Source organism: Sinohyriopsis cumingii, chromosome 3, assembly GCF_028554795.1.
Source record: "Sinohyriopsis cumingii isolate HCF-2022 chromosome 3, ASM2855479v2, whole genome shotgun sequence".
Lineage (NCBI taxonomy): Eukaryota > Metazoa > Mollusca > Bivalvia > Unionida > Unionidae > Sinohyriopsis > Sinohyriopsis cumingii.
In genome coordinates, this window is record NC_142963.1 from 15,079,501 (window position 1) to 15,107,212 (window position 27,712).

Here is a 27,712-nt window from a genome sequence, read left to right on the forward strand (position 1 = left end):
ACATGTTGTCAGGTCCACTAGGAATATATACCCATGTCTTACAACATGTTGTTGGGTTCGCTACACCTATATACCCATTTGTTACAACATCTCAGATTCACTAGGCCTATATAACCATGTCTTAAAACATGTTGTCAGGTCCATTAGAAATATATACCCATGTCTTACAACATGTTGTCGGGTTCGCTAGACCTATACACCCATTTGTTACCATATCTCAGATTCACTAGACCTATATACCCATGACTTACAACATGCTGTTGGTCCATTAGGCCTATATACCCATGTCTTACAACATGTTGTCGGTTCACTAGACCTATATACCCATGACTTAAAACATGTTGTCAGATTCACTAGGCCTATACCCATGTCTTACAACATTTTGTCAGATTAACTAGGCCTTTATACCCACGTCTTACAACATGTCGGGTTCACTAGACTTATATAACCATGTCCTACAACATGTCAGGTTCACTAGACCTATATACCCATGTCTTGCAACATGTTGTCAGTTCCACTAGACCTATACACCCATCTTACAACATGGTGTCAGATTCACTAGACCTAAATACCCATGTCTTGCAACATGGTGTCAGATTCACTAGACCTAAATACCCATGTCTTGCAACATGGTGTCAGATTCACTAGACCTAAATACCCATGTCTTGCAACATGGTGTCAGATTCACTAGACCTAAATACCCATGTCTTGCAACATGGTGTCAGATTCACTAGGCCTAAATACCCATGTCTTACAACATGGCGTCAAGTCCATTAGGCCTCTATACCCATGTCTTACAACAAATTGAAGACTGCACTAGACCTACATCACAATGTCATACAATATGCTAGAAGGTCCACCAGATCTACACCAGCCTCCATGTCTTGCAACATGCTGGCAGGTCAACTACTCCATGTCTTACAACATGCTGGCAGGTCAACTACTCCATGTCCTACAACATGCTGGCAGGTCAACTACTCCATGTCTTACAACATGCTGGCAGGTCAACTACTCCATGTCTTACAACATGCTGGAAGGTCAACTACTCCATGTCCTACAACATGCTGGCAGGTCAACTACTCCATGTCTTACAACATGCTGGCAGGTCAACTACTCCATGTCCTACAACATGCTGGCAGGTCAACTACTCCATGTCCTACAACATGCTGGCAGGTCAACTACTCCATGTCCTACAACATGCTGGCAGGTCAACTACTCCATGTCTTACAACATGCTGGCAGGTCAACTACTCCATGTCTTACAACATGCTGGCAGGTCAACTACTCCATGTCCTACAACATGCTGGCAGGTCAACTACTCCATGTCTTACAACATGCTGGAAGGTCAACATCTCAATGTCTTACAACATGCTAGAAGGTCAACATTTCTATGTCTTGCAACATGCTGGCAGGTCAACTACTCCATGTCTTACAACATGCTGGCAGGTCAACTACTCCATGTTCTACAACATGCTAGAAGGTCAACATCTCCATGTCGTACAACATGCTGGCAGGTCAACTACTCCATGTCTTACAACATGCTGGAAGGTCTATATCTCCATGTCTTACAACATGCTGGAAGGTCAACATCTCAATGTCTTACAACATGCTAGAAGGTCAACATTTCTATGTCTTGCAACATGCTGGCAGGTCAACTACTCCATGTCTTACAACATGCTGGAAGGTCTATATCTCCATGTCTTACAACATGCTAGAAGGTCAACATTTCCATGTCTTGCAACATGCTGGCAGGTCAACTACTCCATGTCTTGGAACATGCTGGCAGGTCAACTACTCCATGTCTTTGAACATGCTGTAAGGTCAACTACTCCGTGTCTTACAACATGCTGGCAGGTCAACTGCTCCATGTCTTACAACATGCTGGAAGGTCTATATCTCCATGTCTTACAACATGCTAGAAGGTCAACATTTCCATGTCTTGCAACATGCTGGCAGGTCAACTACTCCATGTCTTGGAACATGCTGGCAGGTCAACATCTCCATGTCTTGCAACATGCTGACAGGTCAACTACTCCATGTCTTACAACATGCTGGCAGGTCAACTACTCCATGTCTTACAACATGCTGGAAGGTCAACTACTCCATGTCTTGCAACATGCTAGAAGGTCAACATCTCCATGTCTTGCAACATGCTAGAAGGTTAACATCTCCATGTCTTGCAACATGCTGACAGGTCAACTACTCCATGTCTTACAACATGTTAGAAGGTTAACATCTCCATGTCTTGCAACATGCTGAAAGGTCAACATCTCCATGTCTTACAACATGTGACAGGTCAACTACTCCATGTCTTACAACATGCTGGCAGGTCAACTACTCCATGTCTTACAACATGCTGGCAGGTCAACTACTCCATGTCTTACAACATGTTAGAAGGTCAACATCTCCATGTCTTGCAACATGCTAGAAGGTTAACATCTCCATGTCTTAAAACATGCTGGCAGGTCAACTACTCCATGTCTTGCAACATGCTGGCAGGTCAACTACTCCATGTCTTGCAACATGCTAGAAGGTCAACATCTCCATGTCTTGCAACATGCTAGAAGGTTAACATCTCCATGTCTTACAACATGCTGGCAGGTCAACTACTCCATGTCTTGCAACATGCTGGCAGGTCAACTACTCCATGTCTTGCAACATGCTAGAAGGTCAACATCTCCATGTCTTGCAACATGCTAGAAGGTTAACATCTCCATGTCTTACAACATGCTGGCAGGTCAACTACTCCATGTCTTGCAACATGCTGGCAGGTCAACTACTCCATGTCTTGCAACATGCTAGAAGGTCAACATCTCCATGTCTTGCAACATGCTAGAAGGTCAACTACTCCATGTCTTGCAACATGCTAGAAGGTCAACTACTCCATGTCTTGCAACATGCTGAAAGGTCAACATCTCCATGTCTTGCAACATGCTGAAAGGTCAACATCTCCATGTCTTACAACATGTGACAGGTCAACTACTCCATGTCTTACAACATGCTGGCAGGTCAACTACTCCATGTCTTACAACATGTTAGAAGGTCAACATCTCCATGTCTTGCAACATGCTAGAAGGTTAACATCTCCATGTCTTACAACATGCTGGAAGGTCAACTACTCCATGTCTTGCAACATGCTAGAAGGTCAACATCTCCATGTCTTGCAACATGCTAGAAGGTTAACATCTCCATGTCTTGCAACATGCTGGAAGGTCAACTACTCCATGTCTTACAACATGCTAGAAGGTCAACTACTACATGTCTTGCAACATGCTAGAAGGTTAACATCTCCATGTCTTGCAACATGCTGGAAGGTCAACTACTCCATGTCTTACAACATGCTAGAAGGTCAACATGCTAGAAGGTCAACTACTCCATGTCTTACAACATGCTAGAAGGTCAACTACTCCATGTCTTGCAACATGCTAGAAGGTCAACATCTCCAAGTCTTACAACATGCTGGCAGGTCAACTACTCCATGTCTTGCAACATGCTAGAAGGTTAACATCTCCATGTCTTGCAACATGCTGGAAGGTCAACTACTCCATGTCTTACAACATGCTAGAAGGTCAACTACTCCATGTCTTACAACATGCTGGAAGGTCTATATCTCCATGTCTTACAACATGTTAGAAGGTCAACATCTCCATGTCTTGCAACATGCTAGAAGGTTAACATCTCCATGTCTTACAACATGCTGGAAGGTCAACTACTCCATGTCTTGCAACATGCTAGAAGGTCAACTACTCCATGTCTTGCAACATGCTGGCAGGTCAACATCTCCAAGTCTTACAACATGCTGGCAGGTCAACTACTCCATATCTTACAACATGCTGGCAGGTCAACTACTCCATGTCTTACATGTTAGAAGGTCAACATCTCCATGTCTTGCAACATGCTAGAAGGTTAACATCTCCATGTCTTACAACATGCTGGCAGGTCGACTACTCCATGTCTTACAACATGCTGGCAGGTCAACTACTCCATGTCTTACAACATGTTAGAAGGTCAACATCTCCATGTCTTGCAACATGCTGGCAGGTCAACATCTCCAAGTCTTACAACATGCTGGCAGGTCAACTACTCCATGTCTTACAACATGCTGGCAGGTCAACTACTCCATGTCTTACAACATGTTAGAAGGTCAACATCTCCATGTCTTGCAACATGCTAGAAGGTTAACATCTCCATGTCTTGCAACATGCTGAAAGGTTAACATCTCCATGTCTTGCAACATGCTGACAGGTCAACTACTCCATGTCTTGCAACATGCTAGAAGGTTAACATCTCCATGTCTTGCAACATGCTGACAGGTCAACTACTCCATGTCTTGCAACATGCTAGAAGGTCAACATCTCCAAGTCTTACAACATGCTAGAATGTCAACTACTCCATGTCTTACAACATGCTGGCAGGTCAACTACTCCATGTCTTACAACATGCTGGCAGGTCAACTACTCCATGTCTTGCAACATGCTAGAAGGTCAACATCTCCAAGTCTTACAACATGCTGGCAGGTCAACTACTCCATGTCTTGCAACATGCTGGAAGGTCAACTACTCCATGTCTTGCAACATGTGACAGGTCAACTACTCCATGTCTTGCAACATGCTAGAAGGTTAACATCTCCATGTCTTGCAACATGCTGACAGGTCAACTACTCCATGTCTTGCAACATGCTAGAAGGTCAACATCTCCATGTCTTACAACATGCTGGCAGGTCAACTACTCCATGTCTTGGAACATGCTGGCAGGTCAACTGCTCCATGTCTTGCAACATGCTGGCAGGTCAACTACTCCGTCTTACAACATGCTGGAAGGTCAACATCTCCATGTCTTGCAACATGCTGGCAGGTCAACTACTCTATGTCTTACAACATGCTGGCAGGTAAACTACTCCATGTCTTGAAACATGCTGGCAGGTAAACTACTCCATGTCTTGGAACATGCTGGAAGGTCAACATCTCCATGTCTTGCAACATGTGACAGGTCAACTACTCCATGTCCTACAACATGCTAGAAGGTCAACATCTCCATGTCTTACAACATGCTGGCAGGTCAACTACTCCATGTCCTACAACATGCTAGAAGGTCTATATCGCCATGTCTTGCAACATGCTGGAAGGTCAACATCTCCATGTCTTGCAGAGATGTGTACATGTGAATGAAACACATGCATGTTAATCTGAAAAATGACTTTCACTGTTCACCACTTTGTGCCTTCGCACTATGTACAAAAATGTGCATAACAAGGAAATTTGGCTGTATTCTGATGAAAAAACATGAAAAATAAAACGTATTCCTACCTTTCCTTGTCCATAGACAGACTCCTCAGCATATTTCTGAAGACAATCTCCACAAAATAGATGTCCATCATAACACTGTACCAAACTCTCAAAGGCAAACTCGCCATAGCAACAGCCACACTCTATCTGCTGTCCAAGTTCCTCATACTCATTCTCGTTCATTTTCAAGGCTAACTGATAATCCATTTCCTGTGATGACAAAAATCAAAATAAATAATCACATGTATAATGCTTTGTTGAAAGAGTTTTCTTTAATGATCCAGCAAATGGTAGAATTCACCTTAACTGTCAAATACAGATTTTTTTCAAATGTAAAGCTGCAACAATGTGATGTTGACATCTGTATCACCTACCAGTGTTTCCCAATTCCATATCACTAAAATAAAAAGCAATTGAACCACTCTGAAACATGAAGTTCCCCCTGTTCAACAAAGTAAATGTTAGGTAAAGGATTAAACATGGTCACTGTTCCTCAAAAACACTAGAGGACTGGGAACTGAGTGTAGTACCAATTCATATTAATCACTAAAATACTAGAGGACTGGGAACTGAGTGTAGTACCAAGTCATATTAATCACTAAAACACTAGAGGACTGGGAACTGAGTGTAGTAACAAGTCATAATAATCACTAATAGGCTGGAGGACTAAAAACTGTTCCCCACTATTTCAAGGGTGAAGAACATGAAAATGGGTTTAGTACAAAGTCATTGCTCTCCACTACTAAATGGTTGGAGGGCAAGGAACTGTGTGTAGTACCAGGCTGTCATTCCCCATTATTCAAAATGTCGGAGGAAAGGGAACTGGATGTAGTACCAGGTTGTCATTCCCCACTATTAAAACTGCCGGAGGAAAGGGAACTGGGTGTAGTACAAAGTCATTGCTCTCCACTACTAAATGGTTGGAGGACTAGGAACTGGATGTAGTACCAGGCTGTTGTTACCCACTATTAAAAATGCCAGAGGAAAGGGAACTAGGTGTAGTACCAGGTTGTCGTTCCCCACTATTAAAAATGCTGGAGGAAAGGGAACTGGGTGTAGTACCAGGTTGTCATTACCCACTATTAGAAATGCCGGAGGAAAGGGAATTGGGTGTAGTACCAGGTTGTCATTCCCCACTATTAAAAATGCCGGAGGAAAGGGAACTTGGTGTAGTACAAAGTCATTGCTCTCCACTACTAAATGGTTGGAGGACTAGGAACTGGATGTAGTACCAGGTTGTCGTTACCCACTATTAAAAATGCCGAAGGAAAGGGAACTGGGTGTAGTACCAGGTTGTCATTCCCCACTATTAAAAATGCCAGAGGAAAGGGAACTGGGTATAGTACAAAGTCATTGCTCTCCACTACTAAATGGCTGGAGGACTAGGAACTGGATGTAGTACCAGGTTGTTGTTCCCCACTATTAAAAATGCCGGAGGAAAGGGAACTGGGTATAGTACCAGGTTGTTGTTCCCCACTATTAAAAATGCCGGAGGAAAGGGAACTGGGTGTAGTACTAGGTTGTTGTTCCCCACTATTAAAACTGCCAGAGGAAAGGGAACTGGGTATAGTACCAGGTTGTTGTTCCCCACTATTAAAAATGCCGGAGGAAAGGGAACTGGGTGTAGTACCAGGTTGTTGTTCCCCACTATTAAAAATGCCGGAGGAAAGGGAACTGGATGTAGTACCAGGTTGTTGTTCCCCACTATTAAAAATGCCGGAGGAAAGGGAACTGGGTGTAGTACCAGGTTGTTGTTCTCCACTATTAAAAATGCCAGAGGAAAGGGAACTGGGTGTAGTACCAGGTTGTTGTTCCCCACTATTAAAACTGCCGGAGGAAAGGGAACTGGGTGTAGTACCAGGTTCTCATTCCCCACTATTAAAAATGCCGGAGGAAAGGGAACTGGGTGTAGTACCAGGTTGTCATTCCCCACTAATAAAAATGCCGGAGGAAAGGGAACTAGGTGTAGTACCAGGTTGTCATTCCCCACTATTAAAAATGCTGGGGGAAAGCGAACTGGGTGTAGTACCAGGTTGCCATTCCCCACTATTAAAAATGCCGGAGGAAAGGGAACTGGGTGTAGTACCAGGTTGTCATTCCCCACTAATAAAAATGCCGGAGGAAAGGGAACTAGGTGTAGTACCAGGTTGTCATTCCCCACTATTAAAAATGCTGGGGGAAAGCGAACTGGGTGTAGTACCAGGTTGCCATTCCCCACTATTAAAAATGCCGGAGGAAAGGGAACTGGGTGTAGTACTAGGTTGTCATTCTCCACTATTAAAAATGCCGGAGGAAAGGGAACTGGATGTAGTAACAGTTTGTCATTCCCCACTATTAAAAATGCCGGAGGAAAGGAAACTGGGTGTAGTACCAGTTTGTCGTTCCCCACTATTAAAAATGCCAGAGGAAAGGGAACTGGGTGTAGTACCAGTTTGTTGTTCCCCACTATTAAAAATGCCAGAGGAAAGGGAACTGGGTGTAGTACCAGGTTGTCGTTACCCACTATTAAAAATGATGGAGGAAAGGGAACTGGGTGTAACAAATCAAAGGCAATAACATACAACATCTTGGATATCACCTAAGATCTTGCCACATATTAAGTTTCATAGCTAATCTGACTGAAAACAAAATATGATGAATGCTCCTTTTCACAATTTATTCAGCTTTAAAGTCAATCGAAGGTATGAACTTGTTAAATGAGGCCACAATCTGCTGCCAGACCAAGAAACTCATCTAATATCAAGACAAAGATTTTCAGGAAATTTTGTTGATACCAGACAAAAAAATGTGGATCGTAAAGTTCAAAATTCAAGGGATGCACGATTATTCTAAGTCAGTTGAGGGACATAATTCAAAAAATGGGTGTTAAAATCTGGTCTTCATTGATCTAACATAAGGCCTTGCTGATAACAAAAATGGGAATACTACAGTGTTCACAATGCATCAAGATGCCTGTTATTCAAGGGCCATAACTATGTACAAACATGACAGAATCAATCATGATAGACGTCACCTGACACCTTGTTAAAAAGAAGCAACAATTTGGTTTAAATCATACAGAATATATGAACGCTCAAACTCACAGATTACCTCCCCTTAGCTCCACTCCATATATTGGATATCATCAGTTTTAAATGGATCACTGAATGATACAGGATGTTCACATTGCAGGTAGGGTTGGGAAGGATTTATAGTAATGGGATTGGTAAAGTATTTCAGAGAAACAATTTACTATAAAATTTCCTTTCTCCTTCAATTACATTACCCAATCACATTAAAGGTAGGAGAATAGCTAAGAGAAGAAAATCAGTCTCAGCATCCAACGTCTAGCCTAATGCACACTGCAAAGTCAGAGGGGGGGTAAAACTATCCTATCCTGTTAATCGACACAAGCATATATTAGTATACACACATGCAATGAACTACCCCATGGACTCAGGCACTTGATAAATAATTACAAAGAAAGGTTTTTCTTGGGCAAATTAAGTGAAAAATTGACAGTTATAACTAAGGGTAGCAGCTGTGTATTTAGTGTGGCCATGGCAAACAAATAGAAAGAGGCCAAAGAGGACTGGGCATGCCAACCAACTCGAGCGTGTACCGGGTCCTGCAGCTCATTTTTAGGATTAAGTTCAGAATCATAACTGTTTGGAGGGGGGGGGGGACATGGACCCAGATTCCTGCTCAGTTGATTGAAAAGGCATCAACAGCCCATTCACTCAGATCTGGGAAACGGGAGATGATGGTTGGCAGCTCGTTACGCCTTGTTGCAAACAGGTCTATCATTGGTTGACCTCACAGGCTGCAATTCGATGGAAGATGGACGGATAGAGGGACCACTCTGTGCAGTAGATGTTTCCTCTTTGATTGGTCAGGACAATCAGCTTGATAGTAATGTGCTGTACATGAATGCTGTTTTGATGTTGGGAGCGCCAAAGACAGTAGTCCCATATCAGAACACATAGCTGTTGTTACTTCATTCCACACTGCTTCCGAAGGTAACTGACCACCACTGAATTGTCTGACATTATTAGAACTGCTTTCAAATGAAGATGGTCCTTCTGCCAACATGGGAGACCTTGATGAGGATGATATGAAAGGTTCTCTTTTTGTGTTCACTTGCCAATGACCATCTTGAAGCCCAGTAGTCCTGACAAGCTTCCATCAGAAAAGATTCTGGCCTTTGGTTGCAGGACTAATTCCCAATGTTAACCTTTCACTGTGAATCAGGAAGCATGTGATTTATGTTGAGATTTAATGGATGGACAAGAAAACGTGGACATCACAGAGAGGAGGGTTATCATCAAAGTACACATGTAAAGGTGGCCAAAATTTAATGCATGGACAAAAAAAAGTGGACATGAGAGAGAGAAGGGTTATCATCAAAGGACACATGTACAGGTGGCCAAGATTTAATGGACAAACAAAAAAAGTGGACATGACAGAGGAGGGTTATCTGCAAAGGACACACGTAAAGGTGGCCAATATTTAATGGACAGAGAAAAAAAAGTGGACATGACAGAGGAGGGTTATCTGCAAAGGACACATGTAAAGGTGGCCAAGATTTACGAGATCTGAAGAAACTCCATCACCCTGATAAATTTTTGGGAAGACATTCTCTCCAACACCAGTAAATCAGTTGATGTGTTTGGAAGGAAGATGAACAGGGACTATTTGAGTGAAGAACTCATCAAAAAATGGCACAGTGCAATTTTCAGGCAAAAGCCCAAGGGCTGAGGGCGAGGACAAGAGGAAGGACATGAAATTGATACACTGCTCCCCTGTATGTAAAACACTTGTATTTTCTTGATGTTACATGGATTGGAATATGGAGATATGCATCAGACAGATCCATGCCTGTTGTGAACTTGTTGCTTCCTATTGACAAATGGATGACCATGCCATTTCCATTTTTTCATGAGCATGTTGAGTTTTCATAAATCTATAATTGTCCGCAATATATCATTGGCATTCTTAACCAAGAAAAGAAGCCTGGGGATGCCATTTTTCTAACAATCTCTACTGTCCTTTTGTCTGGAAATGTCTTTATCTCTTTCTGCAATATGCCGGCCATCATGAGGTTAATATCTCCATCATGAACAGGAGAAACTTGCTGAATGAGATGCTGAGCCCTGCCTAAACCAACTGCATCAACCAATTATCATGAGGCAATAAACTGGTCCATGTGATGTGAAACAGAATCAGCCTGGCACCAAACAGACGGTTGCCGTGAGCAGTAGTGCAAATAAGTCATCGTTTGGAATTGGGAGTCCTAGTCAAGGAGAAAACATGTTTTCTCTCTCCCATCCCTGCCTGTCTGCAACAAGAATGGTGAAGTGATCTCCTAGTGCTCGCTCTGCTTCTGTAATGTTTTCATATCTTGGTACAGCCTCTTATCATATATCTGACTCTCGTCATCTTGTCTGAGATGGCTCTCAACAAGGGTGAGCCGAGAACAGAATCTGTAACAACTGTAGAGGCAACTGTAGAGCCTTCTGTCACACAAACCTGTCAAATTAACAACTGGGGTGAAACATGTTTTCAAGAGTGAACATAGATTATGCTCACTGAGCAATACTGACATTGTGATTTTAAGGAAAAACGTGTTCCTGCAAGATACCCGTTCTGTGTATAAAACAAGCAGTCATACATATACTGATGTATTTTTAGAATATAAAAGTCAGTCATACATTAATTGATGTATCTTGAGAATATAAAACATTAAGTCATACATTAATTGATGTATTCTGAGAATATAAAACAGTCAGTCATACATTAACTGATGTATTCTGAGAATATAAAATAGTCAGTCATACATTAATTGATGTATCTTGAGAAAATAAAACAGTCATACATTAATTGATGTATCTTGAGAAAATAAAAGTCAGTCATACATAAATTGATGTATCTTGCAAATATAAAACAGTCATACATTAATTGATGTATCTTGATAAAACAGTCATACATTAATTGATGTATCTTGAGAATATAAAACAGTCAGTCATACATTAATTGATGTATCTTGAGAAAATAAAGCTGTCAGTCATACATTAATTGACATATCTTGAGAATATAAAACAGTCATACATTAACTGATGTATCTTGAGAAAATAAAGCTGTCAGTCATACATTAATTGATGTATCTTGAGAATATAAAACAGTCAGTCATACATTAATTGATGTATCTTGAGAAAATAAAGCTGTCAGTCACACATTAATTGATGTATCTTGAGAAAATAAAGCTGTCAGTCATACATTAATTGATGTATCTTGAGAATATAAAACAGTCATACATTAATTGATGTATCTTGAGAAAATAAAGGTGTCAGTCATACATTAATTGATGTATCTTGAGAATATAAAAGTCAGTCATACATTAATTGATGTATCTTGAGAAAATAAAGCTGTCAGTCATATATTAATTGATGTATCTTGAGAATATAAAAGTCAGTCATACATTAATTGATGTATCCTGAGAAAATAAAGCTGTCAGTCATACATTAACTGATGTATCTTGAGAATATAAAACAGTCATACATTAATTGATGTATCTTGAGAAAATAAAAGTCAGTCATATATTAATTGATGTATCTTGAGAATATAAAACAGTCAGTCATACATAAATTATGTATCTTGAGAAAATAAAGCTGTCAGTCATATATAAATTGATGTATTCTGAGAAAATAAAGCAGTCAGTCACAGAGCATTTTAGCCAGTGATGGTTAGATTCAAAGTGCAGGAAGGGGTATGTAACCACAAGGATCTTACATCAGCTTACAAATCAGATGAAAACTTGGTCACAAATATGGCCTCTTGAATGTTCACATGCTCAGCAAAGGAAATGCAAGGTCACTTCATCAATATTATTGGTAGATACTAATAATTAAACCCTACTATCACACAATGGTCAGGGTCTCACTACAAGATGGTTGAGATCCTCAAAGTGTACTCATGCTGTTTCCAACCAAGCCAGTAAGGGAAGAAAATACTTCATTTGCATCCTCTTTGGTATAAAATACTGAGGGACTATGGGAGTTGGGGGTAATGTTGGGTGCAGAACTATGGACATAATTGATGCAGTTACCAATGTGAATTACTTTAATTAAGAAATATTTTACATACATATAGGTGTGTAAAAAGAACTGGCACCTTAAGTGTAATCACCAACTGACTTCAATAATAGTAATCCCATCTAATCCCATCTAATATGTCACAAATATGCATAATTTCTAGAATAATATTTGATTTCCTGCTAAAGCGCTCACACGATGTTATGACACTCTACTTCTGAAACACTCATACATGCCATTAGGATCTGATTTTTGTTACCAGCAATACAATGCATATATCAGGGGTTTCTAAAAGGAAACTTGTATTCAGGCTTGAAAAATGATGAATATTCATACAGGAAGTCAAAGGCACTGACCTCACGATGTACTTTAGATTAACACTTTAAAAGTTGTGTATAACTACCCCGTATGGGAGTAAACCATTTGATTTCTTGGGTAACGAGTGATCTCCATAAAAAAACATTAAAAAAAACAACTGAGTCATTCTCCATTAGGCAGGAAAAATAAAAATAAATGATTTTGTTTAAAATTAGCTATGATTCTTCGCTACAGCAAAGGAAAAACAAGGACTTGTGTATTTGATTATAACAGCAAATCCAACCATCAGCTAAAACTTCAATGCATCTTTTTCAGCCAAAGGTCCACCACAGTACATGATATATACATTTAATTCCAAAAGTTATGAATCAACCACATTATCTGCAATCTGATTGGATATAAATAGTCATGTGATACTGATCAAGAATTGTCACACTTCAGTAAATTCTGCAGACTTGTTTTGGTTCCAGGTTTCCAGGTAATTTTATGTGAAGGTTTATCTATACCAACATCTTACAGCACAATAATAAGCCCCACCCACCTACATTTGTGATTCCCAACCAAAATGTGTAACCCCCGATTAAAATTGCCGAGTAGAGGTTAAAACAGTGTAATTGCACGGTCATTCCTGCATTACAACTCTCACCCCTTTTGCAAAGAAAGCATATGGCAAGCTTTACAACCCAATCTTGAGAAATTACTGCATTTTGCTCTGATAATATTAAAGATCAGGGTCATATGTCAAGCAAAGGATCTCACTAAAAATGGACATGATTTTGCTTTTGAAAGATCAAAATGCGTATAAAGCAAAAGCTATGACAACACTTGCCATACACAACATAGTGTTAGAAAAAACAGAAATAGCCTGGTTTAAACAGCATCAACCAATTTTTTCATATATTAAAATAACGATCATAACAATATATCCCAGGCATGACCTGCTCTGACACTCTACCCTATATTACTGTATAAAGAATCAATGACTTGTCGCTAGCAAAGATCAGGCAGTGTATTCTGTCATAGTTAAGAGGCTAATGAAAGAAAACTTCGATCTACCTAAAACTGAATGTTTTGTTGATGAAATCTGCTAATCCAGAGGTGGGCAAACTTTCCAGTGCAAGTGCATGCACAAATTTACAGCTTGTCGCGGGCCGCATAGTTCATTAAGTAAAATAATTAATATTTGAAATAGGAAACACAAAAGGTTTTTCTAAATAAAACCTAATTAATTTTCAGTTGTTAATATTTGAAAACTTAAACTTAAACTTCAAAAGAAGCACATTTATTTGATAAACAGAGTAACATAAACAGAGTCAGTGTGAATGATAACTTGTTCCTAGGCCGCATGAAAACCCTTGGCGGGCCGCATGAAAGCCCTTGGCAGTTGCATGAGGCCCATGGGCCGTTGTTTGCCCACCCCTGTGCTAATCTGATGACATAAAGGAAGCAAATTGGAATTATAAGGATTAAATGATCATGAATGGGTATTTATCGACGTGGACATTTCACCGAATCACTCAAAGTTAACATAAAATCCTTTGGACTTGATTTGTGAGTGATTAGTTAAAATTTACACATCAATAAATACCCAATCATGATCATTTAATCTTATAATAACTTTGCCATTACAGTGGGCTGTGCAAACAAGCAATTTGGAGCTGTTGCTTGGGTTATGACTAGTGGGGGGGATCTGGCAATGAAAAACTGCTAATGACAATTTGGGTGACAAACTTGTTTCAACAGGTGTGTATGCAGTTGATTGGGCAGGTTTTTATGGTTTATTATTTCCCTTAAGTAAGTGGGTAAATTGATTTATAAATTCAGATAAGAAACTTTTAAGGCTGCCACAGTGTTTGGTGCCCAGTTATGCATACATGCCAACCCCTGGCGAGGAAAAAGTGTAATCCAAGTGGACAAAAAGAGTAATCCGAGCAGAAAAAGAATAATCCATATATAGCATGATAAAAATTCAATGAGCATATGTACAAAATGATTTATGTATCCCTCTGGACTTCTAACATCTATTACTGCTTCAAGTTTTCATATATAACACTTCAAGCTTTAAAAAGCAACAGACTCTCATATTGCATTTCAAAACACTTTGTACCAGCTGAGACTAAATGTTTTGCACACCAGTAGAGCACTAAGTGCTGGTTTATTACAGAGCCTGGATCTAAATTCAGTTTTACCTTTGTTAACCATGCTGAACAATCTCTCACAGTCAGCATTAGAATGGTAAAGAATCAATATTCCTTTCATAACCTGACAAAGAATAGGAAAATTATATCTTCCAGTTATTGGGTCTTTTAGCTTGGAAATAAGATGAAAAAATCAACTCTGTCCCCATGAAGTACATTGTCAGGTAGAGTTCCAATGTGATACTTCAGGAGTTCTCCTTCTAATTTATCAGCAGCCTTTCCTGCAGCATGGTGCATCATATGACAGAGACAACTGGATATGAACAATGATAGAGACATTTTTCAAAATATAGAATGCAACTCCTTTATGAATTCCAGTCATCACTGATGCAGCATCAGCTGAAAACCCCATACAGTTCTGCCAACTTATATTTATTCAAAGCATTATCAAGCAAATAAAAAATTGTTTTCTCCAGTGGAATCTACTGTTAATTCTGGTAATGAAAGAAGAGCACTCTGTCTTTGCCCTTTTTGTTGTCAAAGTCTCTTACACAGACTGGGTACAACTTTTTGTCATCATAATCACTACTCCTGTCTGTTGCAATATTAAACGGACCAATTTTCATGGCTTCTCCAATTTTAAGTTAAGTATCTTCTGCTAAATACCCATCAATATTAGATGATTTTGTTCTTGCAAATGCATATTTTCTGCAACTTTGGAATCAGGAAACATTCGTTTGAACAAAGGACCAATGTAGTCTTCTACTGCTAGGGGCCGTCCATGTTCTTTAAGAACTCAGTACATAACGCCTCTGCATCTTTAAAATTTGTGTCCACAATTTAGTTCTGCTATAAAAAAAAAGAAGTTACCTCTGGACTGGAGTTAGTAAAATGAGCTAATTCAAGGTTTCTTTGTTTTACCACCTTGACCAACATTAAAATCCTTTCCACACAGCCTGCAAGGGACATAAAGCTGTCCTAGAATGGAACGCTGTAATATGTAGTTCATGTATTCATCTCTGAACTAATCCTTTTCTAATCCATCTGTGAAATTATTTGAAAAACATTTTTGCGCGCATTGACTATAATAAATCCGCCTTGACTTTTAGCACCAAATACCTACAGACTGGTTCTGTACCAGTTATCAATTTCAACAAAGAATCTTAGAGCAAAGATTACAAGTTAGAAAACCAGTTTGTTCTCTCCTAACTAGGCCATACAGCTGCTATAAATAGAAACCGAGGTCAAAAGTTTGAAAGTAGAACCAGTATATCTCTTGGAAATAGGGCAACTGCTATAAATAGAACATAATACTGTTAGGAAAGTGCATATAAATCTATGGACAAGCGTACTCTTATGTTGTAGTTACACAGAAGTCGTCTTTTCTAGAATACCATCTGTGGGGTTAATGGGATGTTGACAAAAATGAAAAAACAAATTAATATTTTTTTTTGGAGGGGGATATACCAAAAATGCATAATCCGAATACATTTACGTGTAATGTGTAATTTAGTGAAAAAAAGCATAATGATTACACCAAAAGCATAATGGTTCGCATGTATGGTGTTATGTATGCCAGATGACTGAGCAAACGTTGTTGGCTATTGTTTACCCAGGATCAAGCAACAATTTTTCCCAGAATGCAATGAGGACAAGTACAAAGACCTAATGGCTTTATTGTTGATAAAATCATTTCAATGGTAAGCAATTAAATCAAACTCATATCTTTGACACTAAAGCTTTGCAGTTCTTTAAGAAATAGGTGAAATTATTGCAAAATTCTCTGAAGCCATGCCACAGTTGTGCTATATCCAAATGTATGCTACAACAAAGCACATTATAGCAGGCTTTCACTGTAATGTTTTTCTTACATCTCTTTTTCCATTTTTATCTCTGATAAATTTAACACAGAATAAACCGGAAGCAGATTTGTTATATGCCCAAATAAGCTTTAATTTTTCTGCATATGAATACAAAGGTGAGATAATGAAAGATAAATAATGCTATGTTTAAAGTTTTTTTTTAAAAAATAATGTAAATTAAGATGAAGAAGCTAACCTCTAACTCTTCCAGGTTTTTCAACTTGACAAAGTCCACTTCACTCTGAAGCTGTGGGTCAAGGCTGGAAATGATCTTGCTCTTCCTGGAATTTTTCAGCAGTTTAAATGTGATATGTATTTGATGGCCTTCTGTGGGGAAAAAAGTACAAGTTATTCATACAGAAAGATAAAAATTAAACATTAAGTTAAAGAATTTCTGACCCTTAATCCTGTATATAAGATAGGAATATGAGACATGCATGCCATGCTGTACTGATTGTAAATTATGAACAAATATTACAAGCCATACTGTACTTTTAAAAATCTGAACAAATATGCATGCCACACTGTACTATATATAAATTATTAACAAATATACATGCCATACTGTACTTTTAAAAATCTGAACAAATATGCATGCCACACTGTACTGTATAAAAATTATGAATAAATATACATGATATGCTGTACATATATAAATGTAACTAAATATGCATGTCATAATGTACTTATATAAATTATGAATAAGATGCATGTTGTACTGTACTGTATATAAACTTTAAATAAATATGTCATACTGTACTGTATATAAACAATACATAAATATGAAAGTCATACTGTACTGTATATATATTATGAATAAGTATGCATGTCATGCTGTACTGTACATCAATTATGCATAAATAAAAAAAAATTGCACTACACTCTTAAAGTGTTTGTATTTTGATTAATTTTTAAATACTGCTGAAAGGAGTTTGCCCAACACTCCATCTATTGGTTCATCCAGTATATTTATTGGTCTCATATTTAACACAAATTTTGGGCTCAACATCACTCACTGTTATCTCCATCAACACTGTTCCAGCTCCAATTTTCTGATACACCTCATAACTTTAAAAATCAAGGTCATCATCACTATCATCAGCCATAACTTTAAAAATCAAGGTCATCATCACTATCATCAGCCATAACTTTAAAAATCAAGGTCATCACCACTATCATCAGCCATAACTTTAAAAATCAAGGTCATCATCACTATCATCAGCCATAACTTTAAAAATCAAGGTCATCATCACTATCATCAGCCATAACTTTAAAAATCAAGGTCATCATCACTATCATCAGCCATAACTTTAAAAATCAAGGTCATCACCACTATCATCAGCTATAACTTTAAAAATCAAGGTCATCACCACTATCATCAGCCATAACTTTAAAAATCAAGGTCATCATCACTATCATCAGCCATAACTTTAAAAATCAAGGTCATCATCACTATCATCAGCCATAACTTTAAAAATCAAGGTCATCATCACCACTATCGTCAGCCATAACTTTAAAAATCAAGGTCATCACCACTATCGTCAGCCATAACTTTAAAAATCAAGGTCATCATCACTATCATCAGCCATAACTTTAAAAATCAAGGTCATCACCACTATCATCAGCCATAACTTTAAAAATCAAGGTCATCACCACTATCATCAGCCATAACTTTAAAAATCAAGGTCATCATCACTATCATCAGCCATAACTTTAAAAATCAAGGTCATCATCACTATCATCAGCCATAACTTTAAAAATCAAGGTCATCATCACTATCATCAGCCATAACTTTAAAAATCAAGGTCATCATCACTATCATCAGCCATAACTTTAAAAATCAAGGTCATCATCACTATCATCAGCCATAACTTTAAAAATCAAGGACATCATCACTATCATCAGCCATAACTTTAAAAATCAAGGTCATCACCACTATCATCAGCCATAACTTTAAAAATCAAGGTCATCATCACTATCATCAGCCATAACTTTAAAAATCAAGGTCATCACCACTATCATCAGCCATAACTTTAAAAATCAAGGTCATCATCACTATCATCAGCCATAACTTTAAAAATCAAGGTCATCATCACTATCATCAGCCATAACTTTAAAAATCAAGGTCATCATCACTATCATCAGCCATAACTTTAAAAATCAAGGACATCATCACTATCATCAGCCATAACTTTAAAAATCAAGGTCATCACCACTATCATCAGCCATAACTTTAAAAATCAAGGTCATCATCACTATCATCAGCCATAACTTTAAAAATCAAGGTCATCACCACTATCATCAGCCATAACTTTAAAAATCAAGGTCATCATCACTATCATCAGCCATAACTTTAAAAATCAAGGTCATCATCACTATCATCAGCCATAACTTTAAAAATCAAGGTCATCATCACTATCATCAGCCATAACTTTAAAAATCAATGTCATCATCACTATCATCAGCCATAACTTTAAAAATCAAGGTCATCATCACTATCATCAGCCATAACTTTAAAAATCAAGGTCATCATCACTATCATCAGCCATAATTTTAAAAATCAAGGTCATCATCACTATCATCAGCCATAACTTTAAAAATCAATGTCATCATCACTATCATCAGCCATAACTTTAAAAATCAAGGTCATCATCACTATCATCAGCCATAACTTTAAAAATCAATGTCATCATCACTATCATCAGCCATATTTGCTGAATGAAATCATTTTCTGATGATGAACGATGCTGGGTATCAGCCACTTTGGGTTTTCTAGCTAGTCTGTATTTTAAACATCAATTTTGAAAAGCTTCCTTGATGCAAAGTTTGAAATATCACACATTTTTTGTGCCATTTCCCAGTGTGCCCATCATAAATTTAGTTTAACAATCAGCCATGTCAAACTGAAACCCCCAGATGTGTAAACAGTTGCCTAACTGAAAAAACACAAGTATCAGACAAGCGCTATTATACCTTTACTGACATGATTTGTGTCACAGCAAGCCTTAAGATTTGTGTCACAGCAAGCCTTAAGATTTGTGTCACAGCAAGCCTTAAGAACTATAAGCATTAACAGTTATATAAAAATTTTATACTGTGTGGAGTAAGTTTTCATATGAGTGACTTCAAACGTTTTGTGTGAGTTCTCAAACATCACTACTTTCCAAGTGTGGCATTTCATCCAAATTGTGTGTGAATTTTGTACAACTGGTGCATTTCTATAAACTTAATTGTTGCCCTTCCAGCTTTTATTACCCCCAAGAATTGAAAATTCCTTCTTATTCTTCTGTACGAACTACTGAAACATTTTATGAGGTTTATTGTCCCTTTCATCTTCACCACATATCACTTGTTGGACACCCTTCTTTGAAACTCTATAAGCAACAGCTTGATCATGCAGACATTTTGCATGAAACAAATATGTGCAGTTTAAAAAGTTGCTCCTTAAAAGTTAGTCTGATTCCCTGACCGATTCCTCTAAATCAAACATGAAACCTGGATCCAAATCAAACATGAAACCTGGATCCAAATCAAACATGAAACCATGATCCAAATCAAACATGAAACCACGATCCAAATCAAATACAGACAAGCCAATATTAGTATTTTACAGAAACAGTCATATTTCTCAGACACGATTTTGGTATTCCACAAAAAAACTGAAAATTTTAAAGGTGGGTTTGGGGATCCAAACAGGGTTTCAAGACCATAAAAAAACTGCTCCTGGTTCAACTTTTGATCATAATATATAACAAAATAATCATTTGAAAAACTAACAAACTTACCAAGAATGTTTAACTTGACTTGAATAATTTCACAATATTTACTGTCACATGAATTTGTTCTCCAATACTATTGGTGCTCAAGTTATTTCATGTGCATGACAGTGTTCACATTGCAATTAAGTCACAATAATTTCTCAATTTTTGCAGCAAATAAATTAAACTTCTCTCCTTTCATAACAAATCCGTAACATAAACACCCAAGTAGCAGCAGAGGGGGCGAATCCGACATTTTGTCCAATCGTCATTTGGCTTAATTATTACTTTCTGCACTCAACGATCTAGTGTCGTCAGCGCCTGGTAAAAAAAAAACGACGTCGTCGTCGAGGGGATCGTCCGGACGTCATTTGGTTTAATTAATACCTTCTGCGCGCCGATCCCAGCGTCGTCAGCGTCCGGTAAGCACATCGACGACCGCGTCGATGTCATCGCCCCCTCTGCTGCTAAGTAGTTATTTACAATGAAAATTATTTACAACTAACCGAATATTTGGTCAAGTCCGATACGATATCGTGTCCGAGGATCATGTAAATTTATCGTTACGAATCCATGTGGGGTCGACTGAGCATGACTAAAAAAGTTTCGAAAAACATTAAAGTCCATGTCACCGCCGCACCATGTCTGCCAAATATTTCGTAGCGTGTGTGTATCAACGCCGTTGAACACAGCAAGAATATTACAGTTGTCTCTAATTACTTTTGGAATCTGAGTGTATCGTTGAGTGACATATATCACGTCAGTGTTTTTATGCCTGCCTCTGGAAAATATCCTAGCTGGGTTTTTTTGATTGTCTAACATAACATCATCGTACACGACTAGATTGTTAACGTCGCCATCAATATCATCAATACCCGGTGCATCATTGATATCTGTAATAAACTCGATGACATTTTTTTTAGCGATCGCTGATGCATTCTCGTTGAAATCTTTCAACACCTCGTAGCATCGTTGATCATCTACGCTAGGGGCGATTAAATACAACTTATCCCACTTCATCCATCTCATTATTAAATTGAGTAACAATTGCGTCTTGCCGGATCCAGATGGTCCGATGATAATCATCCGGATCGAGTTTGGTAACGCTGCAACATGCTTAACTGGTTCTCTTGTTTTAGTCGCCGAAAAATCAATTATATTCATATCTCTATACATAAATTATGGATCTATATTGTGTGAAGTGTAGAGTGCGTACTGGCACAAATGATATGACAACCGCTACAACAAGAAATAACAGATCGGCGCTTACTGGTAAGTGTGTACAATGCGGTACAAAGAAATTTAGATTTATTTCTATTAGACCCGGAGATGTTTTAAAAAAAAGCGAGGAGGTGACATCGCAGCCAAATTGGCAAAACTCCCCGGAACACCGTGGGCAAAGTATCCAGGAGAAAAGCACCTCCCAGGATATAACTACTGTGGCCCCGGAACACGATTAGATATTAGACTCGATGATCAAAATCAGCCCAAACCCGGTGAGTATCCAATAAACGCTATCGATAAGGCGTGTCATGCTCATGATGTTGCTTACAAAAGTAGCGATCTGCAACAGCGTCATATCGCGGATGTAAAATTAATTCACGCATTAAATGCTATTCCTGATCAATCCGTCAAAGAAAAATTAGCCTCATGGTTGGTAAAATCGGCTATGAAAGGTAAATTAATGATTGGAAGCGGAGCTTCTGGCGCTGGTAATTGAAAACGATAGCGTTTATAATAACAACATGGATTCCATCTATTATTATCCGAGAGGATACTGGAAGGGGAAGGCCGCAATTGGTAAGCTTGCAAGCGCTGCAAAGGTAACAAAGACCACTGCGGCTAATTGGTTATCCAAACAGGCTATATGGCAAATCTATCTATCACCGCCTAAACAAATCAACTTCTCGCGCTTTGATGTCAGCGTACCTAATGAAGTTCATCAGGCTGATATACTATTTCTGCCGCATGACAACGGTTACAAATACGCGCTAACCGTAGTTGATGTTGCGAGTCGATACAAACAAGCGGAGCCGTTAAAAACAAAGTCAGCAACTGAAGTAGCCGCTGCGTTTGAAAGAATTTATCGAAGAGGCCCTCTGCGCTGGCCAAATCTATTACAAGTTGATCCCGGTAGTGAATTTCGCGGCGCTGTTTTATCAACGCTGAAACATCATAGCGTCGCGATACGACGAGGTCATACTGCGCTACATCGTGATCAGGCAATTGTTGAACGATTCAATCGGACTCTTGCTGAACGGTTATTTGGATATCAATACGCGAAGGAATTCATCCAAGAAAAACGATCTCGTGAATGGGTTAAAAGGTTGCCAGGTGTAATTGCAGCGTTAAATAACGAGATTACCCGAGCAATCAACATGAAGCCCAGCGACGCGATTAAATACGAGTATATACCCGGAAAATCAAAAATAAATAGCGTTTCCAAGCCGATTCTTGGCGATGTCACTGTTAGATATCTGTATGAACCAGGAGAGCTTGAAGGCGGTAAAAAAAGGGCTACTGATCCTATTTGGAGTGTTACCACACATAACATATCAACGATAACACGATCAACTGGTAGATCACCGATCTATAGACTGGATTCAACTGCTCCTCAGCGCGGATTTACACGCGAGCAACTACAAGTGATACCTAACGATACTCAATTGCCACCACGTGGTCTTAACTAGCGCCGTTGCGTCTATTGCACTCAAGACAGGTCAACCTCACATTGTTTTTGACATGACCGAGACTGTTATCGATCCTATCCACGGTAAATTGGCGAGTGTCTTTATCCGAATAACGCCAACTCATTATACAATTGCAACTCGCGCAGTGATTATTCTGTTGTTGTCGTAGCGAGATTATTAATTCGGCATCAATATCAAAACGCCGCTGTTTTTTTTTATCCTGTTGGCGGTAACCCGAGAGTTTTCTATCAATGACGCTTGCATCGATGGTGACTTTGTCGCCGGCTTCGTCAGTGACTCCGTCACCGGCTCCGTCAATAACAATTCTTCGAAGCTGATTTATCCTTCGTACTCTGGACACTGCAAGATAGACTAGATTCGACCATTCGATGCGATTATCAACTATCCAAACAAATGTGTCCGTGATGGTTAGTCCCTGCGAGGAATGTATTGTTGTTGCGTATCCTAGCGTCCACGGGGATTTATCAGCACGTAGCGCGTCCTCGACGACACCGATATCAACGAGCACGATATCATTCAGCACGAGAATTTGTTTTTCTGTCCGGCCTGGAATTTCAACTTCAATGTTCTGCCGACGTGTGTCCGCGGGTCTATAACATAATGGCACTGGACGCGTTGGAAACTTTTCCTTATGCAACGTAAACAACTTCCGCTGAAGTGTGTCTCTGACTATCTTTCTACTCGCTACAATCAAATCGTTTAGTCTCCATGTTTCCCAGAATTCATTCAACGGCGTTTCCGGAATTACCTCGCGGATTATTTCACACTGAACTCTATCCGGCTGTAATCTGATTAGTTTTTTAACCTCGCGCAGTTGTTCATCAAGTGCTCGGTAATCAGTATCGGTTTCTTCATAATAGTCCACAAAACCCCTTAACCAATCATGTGGACCCTCGCCGACAAATGGTGGTGGTTGGCCATGATCTCCACACATGATTACCGCTGTATTCGCGCGCAGCAACCACTCAAGAAACATTTGTAAAGTATCTAACGAAACAGTACATATCTCATCCCAGATGATAATGTCGGGAATAAATTTTTCACCCATTCGATCAGGAGTCCACTCACCGCCGCTGTATCGAAAAAAGCTGTGATAAGTAACGGCGTCAACATTTCGTTGTTTTATCTCTCGCGCTAGTCTATGGGTCGGTGTAAGCACGATTATACTTGCCCGCGTTCGAAATAATTCAATTGCCCGAGTCGTCTTTCCTGACCCGCCACAGCCGCTTAAATAAACCGTCTTGTGTCTACAAATTGGATCAGAACACGATGGTGCATTAGACCATTCTGACAATTTATCACCGCGTAAGTAGTTGTTCTCAACGGTGACATCTGCTGACGGGGAATAATCGCGTCGTATTTCATTTTTAATTCTCCATGTACCCCAACTCTCGTCCGGACTAGTAAACTCGGCTACGTTTCCCTTATACGCTACGTCAACATAAAATGAATCAACGGCTACTCTAACCGCGGTATCGGGGAATCTATTTATCATCGAGAATAAATTGATAGCGGCATAACCCAGCATAGACGCCCTCAAATGTGGATACGCCGGGCTGTCTCCATCGCTGTAGGTAACAACTGTACCCAACCTCGTTCCATTGGACAAGAAAGCTGTTTTGCAGTTCACGTATCTATTTTTTGCCACTGCGTCCTTGATTACGAAATCATATTCTGCGTCATCTATAATCAGCCGTGAGCAATATCGTTTGTAGTCGTGGTTTTTTCCACCTTGTGTGAACTTACCAATTATTCTTCTACCGAGATCTTTTGCCTCGCGGTTTCGTTGGTTAAATATCCTCCTGGACCATTCGATGATATATTCCTCGTCGGCATCAATGTTTTTTCTGGACTCGTCAATTATGCTATCTAGACGCTCCGGTTCTGGTAACCAGACTTCAGTCTGTGCCCGGTATGATATAATCGCGTCACTGACAATCAACGAAACTAGCATGCTACAATCAATCATATACCGTAGCAGCGCTATTGGCAGCCACTTCTTTTCAGCCATGTGTCTACCGATCCAAATATAGCAACAGCGATGGAGTCCTGCCGAGAATTCAAATGATACTATGCGAGCGAATCCGGTTAAATCAAAATCAGGCAGTGGTCCATTAATAGCAACACGAGTCATTTCATGACTGGGGTGTCCAAATCGTCTAAAGTACTCAGCGGCGGATCCATACCCGAGAAAACTCGCTGGATAACAGGCAACCATATCAACCGAGATCATAGCGTCGCGGTTGTATTCAGTGTTCCATAGTCCACCGTGATAGTATTCCAAACAACTGGATTGTACATCCGGTAGAAATTCCCTGCGCGTTGGTCTCCACGCATTTTTCCTTGCTGCAACACGAGCTACAACCGATGGAATTGTAAAACAATTTGTTAGCAGTTGTTCATCATGCTCTTCAAATTCCATGGCGGTTTTTTTCATCCTGTTGTGAAATGCTTCAGTGCGATATAATTCGCCGTTTGGTCTTACAAACTGATCAAAGGTATCCGCATCGTTTTCAGCGCTGCGAAGTAACCACACTGATACAGGGTCGTTTTTACACAAGTAGGCAATAGCATCAAATAGTTTCCTCTCCGCGAGAAAACCGTCCTTGGAGAATTGTTCTCCCAGGAATTCTTCGGGTATATACCTTACTGTTCTATCCCGTGGAAACACTGTGATCGCGGGCGTCCATGCGTGTTCGTTATGATCAATAATTTTGATTGGGGCTCCATTTGATTTGTACTTTGATTCGTATAATACTTCACCGGTTATTGTTGTAACGGTTATTGGAAATCTCAACGACGTTTCTAATCTCGCTATGTCGCTGATGGTTGCTCCACGCTCTTTTACGGTTAGTTCCCACTGGTTGATTTTGCTACGTCGTAAATCAGTCAATTTGTTTCCTCGACATGCATTTGTAAAATGCTCTATTATTCGTTCTGCTACACAATTTATCCCAGTTGACTGTTTCATCGGTTTCAGTTTTCCGATATCAGGTTTCTTATTTAACGGGTATATTCCATAAACAACTGCTGTTTCAGGATACGCTCGTTCATAGTATGGTCTGTCAATTCCGGTTAACAACCCCGGCTTGGAGTCGCGGCTGACAGTGACTGTTTTCTTGTCGCTGAGAACTGGTTCAAATTTATCACGCATGATCCAATCGCCTGATTCCACCCGGACAATGAATTTTACTCTGAAGAAATACCTTTTACCGTCAAGTTGTGATATTATCGTTGCTGCGCGGTTGTCGTTCATGGTAGCATCAACAACACCATCAATTCGAAATGTTGACCAACTATGAGATGCACCATCACGCTTGAATTCATTGATACAATCGCGTATTTTACTCAACAGGGTTTTATCGTTTATTAACGCTTTTGGTGTGTCCTTGAGGACTCTATCGAGATTGAACTTAATATTTTTCCAGGGCTTAATTACTGCTAATCTCTCAAACTCATCCATATAATTAAAACAAGTATTTAAATAAAAGAATATAGTATAATGAATAAATGCAAATGGTTGATGATTGGGTCGACAAACCCGTGCAATAAATCATGCAGAGGTGAATTCTGCGGGTATCATTTACAAAGCGTTCGTAATGGTTCTCTTGGCCCCCTCCCGTGCTTGGTTTGTCACGTCGGTGTAAGAGGAAAATCGCAGTTGTGTATCAATTGTGGCGGAAAGCGATACAGGGAACTAAAACGCTATTACGATAAACGAATAAAAAACGCCGTCATCGACCCCACCGCCGACAAAATCATCAAAACTCCTCAAGACTACATTGAAAGGTTTATAATTAAACCAAATAATGAATTAGACAAGTAGTATTATTATACAAATGGACCAAGAGTTCAGACCTCACCCTGTGTTTGTTAATTACGAGGCATCTCGCGACGGCGTTGTTAGAAATTGTAGACTGAAGAAGCCGGTTGGATGGAAAAATAATCAGGGATATTTGATGTTTGGTGCCGGAAAAAAGAAGTATTTTGTTCATTAGGCGGTATTTGAAGCATTTAACGGATTAATCGAGAATGGGTTTGTTATTGATCATATTAATAATAATAAGACTGATAATTCTCTTACAAACTTGCAAGCTATCTCGCAAAGTCAAAATACCAAAAAAGGGGAAACTGGTAAATACTCAAAGAAAGCAAAACCCGTAAAGTCATTTGATACAACAACTCACGAGGAAAAAATATTTCAGTCGATGAATGAGGCAGGAAAATATTTTGACATTTGTATCGCCTCAATACGAAGAGTAGCAGAACGAGTATATCAAACAGCGATCTCAAAAAAGACGACTCACAGAATTCGATTTTCATATATAACATCAAAGGGAGATAACTCGTTTTGTGATAGCGTCGCATGACAAGAGTTACGTCCCTTGAAGTCCAATTAATGTTGCGATTAATTAATCATTTTACGATGAAAACTAATGAAATACACGCTGTTATCTAACAGCTGTATTCTTTTTTTTAATGTTTTATTTGAGTATTTGGTTTCATTTAAATGCCGTGAAACACCATTAATAAGTATTTAAGGATTCAACGATTCAAGGGAATTCAAATTA

At 39.2% G+C, this 27,712-nt stretch overlaps 1 protein-coding gene across 1 annotated transcript in view; it reads right to left on the minus strand.

Annotated features, from left to right (window-relative positions):
- The window catches only part of LOC149802479 (uncharacterized), a 228,787-nt gene that overhangs the window by 94,656 nt on the left and 106,419 nt on the right, over window positions 1-27,712 (minus strand). Inside the window, exons 10-11 of the mRNA XM_089951718.1 lie at window positions 16,869-16,999; window positions 5,306-5,494 (exon numbers count right to left, since the gene is read on the minus strand). Of these exons, the coding sequence (XP_089807844.1) occupies window positions 5,306-5,494; window positions 16,869-16,999 (320 nt within the window). The remainder of the gene's footprint in view (window positions 1-5,305; window positions 5,495-16,868; window positions 17,000-27,712) is intronic.